This window comes from Phaethon lepturus, unplaced genomic scaffold (assembly GCF_000687285.1).
Source record: "Phaethon lepturus isolate BGI_N335 unplaced genomic scaffold, ASM68728v1 scaffold46560, whole genome shotgun sequence".
Classification (NCBI taxonomy): domain Eukaryota; kingdom Metazoa; phylum Chordata; class Aves; order Phaethontiformes; family Phaethontidae; genus Phaethon; species Phaethon lepturus.
The window spans coordinates 4,773-11,626 of record NW_010510662.1 but is presented as its reverse complement, the minus strand read 5'-3'; the positions used below and the strand labels follow the sequence as shown (position 1 = coordinate 11,626).

The following is a 6,854-nucleotide window of genomic DNA, read 5'->3' as shown; positions in this document are numbered from 1 at the left end:
TGCCTACGTATAACCTGTGATGTGAAACAAGCAGAAGTGTAAAAGCTGGCAAGTGTTAATATTGAAATACATTGTGGTTGCCAAACATGGTAGTGTGTGTCTAGTTATCTTTTTCTTGAGTAGTTTTATTTTCATAACTCTTTTAAGCACTTTTGAATTGCTTGTAGCAAGTTTTAATGACACTTCAATCATTTACTGTTCTGGGCAACTCAAAGAATACTAAACTGTTGTAAGATCATTTAAACTGATAATTAGTTGTTGCATGTTCAAATTTTGTTAAAGCTCTGTTAATCTCTTCTTCCAGATCAATTGCTTGATGAGCTGCAGCTGAAATATTTAACACTTCACATTTATGCCATTGGAGATGGAGCCCAAAGCCAACAATCTCGTTTTCGGATGCCAGCGAAGCTCAACATCTGATGATGACTCTGGCTGCGCCTTGGAAGAATACGCCTGGGTCCCCCCAGGCCTCAGACCAGAGCAGGTACCAACTGTGCTTCTGTGTTTTTAAAATAAGCCGTGTAAGGACTGTTTAAGGGAGCGATACACTTCCTCTGCAAGTCTTATTAAATTCTTGTAACGCATAAAACTTAAACTGGTCTAGAACACTTCGTGTTTTGTTTCCTATTCCAATGAGGCTGTGTTTAGGGAGCTTAAAATCCTCAACACCAAGGAGTTTTATGTTCCAAAAAAAGTTCCCAGTCAAGATTTTTCAATAAATATATGCCACAGAGGTATGTATTATTAAGTCTAAAAGCAGCATAGAAATTTGATTCCCTCCTGAAATAAGTTATTAGGTTAAGTTAAGGCTTATGGCATACCTCGTGGCATTGTGCTACTTGGCCAGTACTTCACTGCACTTGGACAACTCTTTAAATAATTAGGCATTTGACATCTAGAACATGTACGTTACTACAGCGCACATAAACAAAAGTGTTCTGTCACTGTGACAAGTAGTAATGTATTTTACGCTTGTTTAAATAGTTGTATGGCTGCCATTTGTTCATGCCAAGATTTCTCTTGTACGGTCTCTGGAGCTGACGGTCGTGGGTTGGTTGGGCTGTTCCTTCCCTTCTCCCCTTTCTTCTTTATCTGCTATAACATTATGGTAACGGAAATAAAAGTGAAACTATTGATGAGCAAGTTGCTATGGGAGATCAAAATGAACCTCTCTTGGTATTCATTTACTTGATTGCAACTGTTCTGAAGTTGTGTACTTGGTAATATCCCAAGCTCAGACTTCAGTGTTAAATGGACAGAGTGGCTTTGTAGCATCTACTAACGGAGGCAGAGCAACCCTCCTTCAGCTGGCAAGCTAGTGCAGTCCATACTTAGAAAGGTGCAGAAGCTGTCTCCTTTTTGCTATGCAGAGATTTTCTTAATCAGGAATAAAGTAACAAGTCATCAGGAATGGCAAATAATGAGCTATTTTTAGGGAAAATCTTTTTATCACTTACTTAAGCATATATAAGAATTCTGATGAATCAGACCTAAAGGCAAACAGCAAGCTAACGTTCTGCCAGAACAATCAAATGCCCTAAAATATCCTCATAAAGCAGCTGGCTCAAACTCACTAAATATTTTTTTCCAAGAAGAATGACTTATTTTGAGAACAGCACAATAAACTTGTGAAAAAGGGAAGCTTCACTTCTTACTGCATGTTGTTATCTTTCCCTGCAGCTTCTTGCAGTACAGTCAGTAGTAAGTGGGCTTACAGTTCACTTCTGATGTTTAAATTTTGGTTAAATGAAGACCAAGTCATATTTTGTACAACTTTTCTTATATAATTTTGATTGCTTCCCGAGTCCAGTGACTGATTACTGCTTCTTTTTCATCTGTCTTGCACAGTAATAAGCTGTTGACCTGAGTATTATTTAAATCTGGATGGCAAGTAATATTTTTGCCAATAGTCGGCTCTTATTTACAGCCCCAGGCCTTGTGACAAGCTGGAAACTGCATAGGAAAAACAATAAATCTGTAAGCTGTTCCACAAAAATATTTGTTGCCATTGGACTTTGTCATAGTGTTCATTACAGCTTTCCTGTCATAATTTTTTTTGGGGGGTGAAGTGAAGATTGATAGGTGTGTACACCTAATACTGATTTCTTTATCAAAAACGTGCAGCCTGTGAAAATTTCATAGTTAATTTGCATCTGATTGAAACGTGGCTGGATTCAGCCTCCTCCCAAGGGAAGGATGTTTCCACCTTCTTACCAAAGCCCACATGGAAGCAATGAAAGCTGATGCTGTGGGTGAACCTGATCAGCAGGAGACTACAAAACAGCTTTTGTCTCAACAATGTGTAAAACGCAGAGAGCAAATTAAATTTGTTTATATAGTGGCTGTTTTCTGGAAAGCTTCATGCCTTGTGTGGTAAATTGCAGAGGGAAACTTGGAATTTCCACGGGGCTGTTGACCAGCCCTGAAGGGGGTGGGAATAATGAGAACATTAAATGTGCATAATTTATGATACCCCCCCAATTGTCACTGCAAATTGCATTCCAGAAAAGCAATTCAGCAGCTGGGTGCTAGTTTTATCAGAGACAATTCAAGTTTGCTGAGCTGGGTCTCGTATTTTCAGCACAAACCCTGTCACGGGTCTAATGTAGCGTAGCCTTCTTCCTTCGTAAGTGAGACCCGAGATAAAGCAGTAGCTGAAGGACGCTTGCGGTGCTTGGGTGGCACGTGTCCCTCGATCTGAACTCTGCGTTCCTCCTGGTCAGGTCCAGCTGTATTTTGCCTGCTTGCCGGAGGAGAAGGTCCCTTACGTTAACAGCCCTGGAGAGAAACACCGAATTAAACAACTGCTCTACCAGCTGCCACCCCACGATAATGAGGTAAAGACAGAATTTAGGATGCGCTGTCAGGGCTTGGGACTCCCCGGCGGCTTTTACGTGGAGGGTTTACCTACCTGTGTATTTATTGCAAGCCTAAAGCGTGGCCTACGGTGGCATCTGACCCGTAAAGCAGCGCGGTGCGTACACCGCGTCCATTGTTCGGCTGTCGGGCTGGGCTGGGTGCAGATAAGGGCTGTCTGGGAGGACGCTGCCTTTGCTTGTTGGGGAGGCTGCTGTCACTGCAATAAACTTAACACAAGTTGGTTTTACAGTGTTTGCAGCCACCCACCAATTACCAGGAACCTACGAATTCCTGGAATTGCATTGTAGCGCACAGAAAGGATGCTTTGTGATAGTAAAAGGTTTGCATCTCAGATATGCGGTGTAATTTGGAGTAGAAGTGGAAATAACAAACAAGCTCTTTGTAAGGAAAGGGGGCGGGGGTGTCAATACTTGAGATCTTGTGTATACTGCAATACTTAGTTGTGGGCACTTAACCATAAATCTAAAGGACAATGTTACGGCTGATTGAGGTTCATTCCATTATTTTAGGAGGACAGCAGGTTTTGGTTTGGCTTTTTAAAATCTTACTTCTTTTCTAGACAACTTCTTTGTGTAGCATGGTAGGGGTTTTTTTTCTTCCCTGTAATGCAAAATCTCTCTCCAGACTACTTTTGTTTTATGCCATATTAGCTAAATATTAAGATGGTAGACAAGACAAGTTGGAAAGTTTAATGATGATTGCCAGCATGCCTGATGAATTTCCTGCACATATGCATTTACTTATTAATCTGTTACTTTAAAAGCTCAGTATCTAAAATAAGTTCTGCGTTTTCACGGGAAGGTGAGATACTGCCAGTCTTTAAGTGAAGAAGAAAAGAAGGAATTGCAGATGTTCAGTTCTCAGCGCAAAAAGGAGGCACTTGGCCGAGGCACCATTAAACTACTCTCAAGAGCAGTGATGCATGCGGTTTGCGAACAGGTAATACTGCTGGTGCCACAAGCCAGCTAGCAGGCTGAGTAATGTAAAACCACAGTATCTCAAAATTCCATGTAAGCTTATCTCTGTCTATGTCTGAACACAAAAAAACCCCCAGGAATATTTTTGAAACTGCATGTAAGTAGAAAGAAGGTAGTGCTTGCTTAAGCAAAACACAAGCTTTGATACTAGGAATGAACTGAATCTTTGATATATTTTCTACTCAATAAAACCTGTTGCTGACTTGTACTAAAGTAAGGACAAATGAAAAACAGGCATATGCTTAAAAATGTTATTATGTAGAATATAAACTTCTATTCACAAAAATATTTTTGATGATTTTGAGTTTTTCTAGACCAAAATTGAGAATATTTTTTTCCCTCTTGTCAGAATTTTGGAATAAAACCTGCATATTGGGTTTGGTATTTTAACTTAGTTTAACTGGTAGAAGCTAGTAGCTTGGGATGGGAAGTGTGTTCACTTTCTGGTTTTGTTCCTAGTGTGGTATGAAAGTAAACGGCGGTGAAGTTGCGGTTTTTGCCTCGAGAGCTGGGCCTGGTGTGTGCTGGCATCCCTCGTGTTTTGTGTGCTTCACGTGTAATGAGCTACTCGTTGACCTTATCTACTTCTACCAAGATGGAAAAATTCACTGTGGCAGACACCACGCTGAACTTCTCAAACCTCGATGTTCAGCCTGTGATGAGGTAAGTAATTCACATTTTACGGACAATCTACATGGCTACTGTTGTTCCGTTAACAAGCTGCATCGCTTATTTGGGCAATTAATAACTTCATAAGCATTCACTTAAAAAGTAAGGACCCTGATGCATAGATAGATGTGTTTGAAAGCTGAGAGGTGCTTAATTTCTTGTCAAATCGGCAATATTACAAGCAAGGTGATGGTATTTAGAGAGCACATGCCTGTTTGTATTTAGAATTGAATCTTGTAGATTAAATTAGAAAAAGGATCTGTACAAATATTCCAAAATATCATCCTGATAGCAGCTTCTTTAATTGTTGAGTTCTTATGTTCTCATTTAATTGCTTTAAAAAGTACAGTTTTTCTTAATTTTTTCCTGTTTAAGGAAATGCTGCAGTTGTTACGGGAGATTGTTGTCTCTACCTTTGTATTCAAAAGGCAGATAAATAAAAAATAAATCTAGCGTGTGAACTGCACAAGTAGGATGTTTTGCTTGTTCGAAGTCCCAAGGTGAGGTTTTGGCCACTTTAACTAAAAGTTTACTTTTTATCTCTGAAAAGATCATTTTTGCTGATGAGTGTACAGAAGCTGAGGGTCGCCACTGGCACATGAAGCACTTCTGTTGCCTCGAGTGTGAAACAATCCTGGGTGGACAGAGATACATCATGAAGGATGGGCGACCATTCTGCTGTAACTGTTTTGAATCTCTTTACGCAGAATACTGTGAGACCTGTGGGGAACACATTGGTAAGTATGTCCGTCTTGAGCATTAAACTTACAAATTAAGGGAAAGCCAAGTTATGAAATCACTTCATATCCCAGAATTGTCAATGGTGCAAGTGATTTTTCTAGAGAAACCCAAAGCATTGCTTTTTCTCCCATTCTAGGTGTTGACCATGCTCAGATGACCTATGACGGACAGCACTGGCATGCCACAGAGACTTGCTTTTCTTGTGCTCAGTGCAAGACATCTTTGCTTGGCTGCCCTTTCCTTCCAAAGCAAGGACAGATTTACTGTTCAAAAACCTGCAGCTTGGGCGAGGATGTTCATGCCTCCGACTCTTCTGATTCTGCATTTCAGTCTGCTCGATCCAGAGATTCCAGGAGGAGTGTTCGTATGGGAAAAAGCAGCCGGTCAGCTGACCAGTGTCGCCAGTCTCTCCTCCTGTCGCCGGCTCTCAATTACAAATTTCCTGGCCTTTCAGGCAATGCTGATGATACTCTTTCTCGTAAGCTGGATGACTTAAGCCTTTCAAGGGAAGAGGCAAGCTTTGTTAATGAAGATTTCTGGAAAGGAAGAGTAGAACAAGAAATGCCTGAAGACCCTGAAGAATGGGCTGAACATGAAGACTACATGACTCAACTTCTTCTGAAGTTTGGTGATAAAAGCCTCTTCCAGCAGCCCGCTGAAGTGGACATTAGATCAAGTGAACACTGGATTTCTGATAGCATGGTCAAGAGCAAATTGGACTTGAAAAAAAATAATCCAAGCCTAGCAAGTAAGAAGTATCAATCAGACATGTACTGGGCCCAGTCACAAGACGGCTTGGGTGACTCTGCCTATGGCAGCCACCCAGGCCCTGCCAGCAGCAGGAAAATCCAGGAGCTAGACATGGAACATGGGGCATCAGGATACAAACACGACCAGACACCATGGTATGGAGGTTCACTTGAATGTTTGTCTGACCTGAAACAGCAAGAACAAAGTGTTCGGGACTCAATGGATTCTTTGGCTTTGTCTAACATAACAGGTAATGGGGGGGAAAATGACTGGTTTTGATGGAGAGGTCAGCCAAAGCATCCATGTTGGGGTATTCTGAACTTTCCCTATCTGTGATTTCTAAAAAGCTTTAGTAGCACGGGATGCGTGTAAAGTAGGCAATAGCTTTTATCAAGCGCATATTCTTCCACAAGATACATTTCTGCTACCTAAATTCTATCTAAATTCTTCTCCTTTCCTTTCGAATTCTCTTTCCATAATGTTAAACAGAGTAAGAATGGTCTTGAACCATGCGTTTGTTATATACAAACCACTGCTTTAAGCAAGTGAACATTATTTTTTTTCCATACCTTAAGTACAAGAAGTTGCATTATGTACTAGGATAATACTAAAGATAATCTGCAAAACACTTCAGGTAATTTCCTGGTTTGCTTGTAAAAATATGTAGAAAATCTGAAAGGATGGTAACCTTCTTTGCCTTAGGAAACGAGGTTTATGAGGTTGTCTTTCTCCATTGACTAAAGAGAAACTGATAATCCACTTCTGTGAACCTCCGTGTCAAACGAGATTGAAATTAGCCAAAGGGATAAAAGTCAGATGTGCAAGTGTCTCTGTGTG

The 6,854-nt window shown here is 40.6% G+C and overlaps 1 protein-coding gene across 1 annotated transcript in view; it reads left to right on the top strand.

Annotated features, from left to right (window-relative positions):
• Positions 1 to 352: 352 nt before the first annotated feature.
• Positions 353 to 6,854, top strand: part of PRICKLE1 (prickle homolog 1 (Drosophila)) — an 8,177-nt gene continuing 1,675 nt past the window's right edge. The window contains exons 1-6 of the mRNA XM_010281456.1: positions 353 to 484; positions 2,724 to 2,837; positions 3,682 to 3,819; positions 4,317 to 4,520; positions 5,077 to 5,263; positions 5,404 to 6,267. Of these exons, the coding sequence (XP_010279758.1) occupies positions 353 to 484; positions 2,724 to 2,837; positions 3,682 to 3,819; positions 4,317 to 4,520; positions 5,077 to 5,263; positions 5,404 to 6,267 (1,639 nt within the window). The remainder of the gene's footprint in view (positions 485 to 2,723; positions 2,838 to 3,681; positions 3,820 to 4,316; positions 4,521 to 5,076; positions 5,264 to 5,403; positions 6,268 to 6,854) is intronic.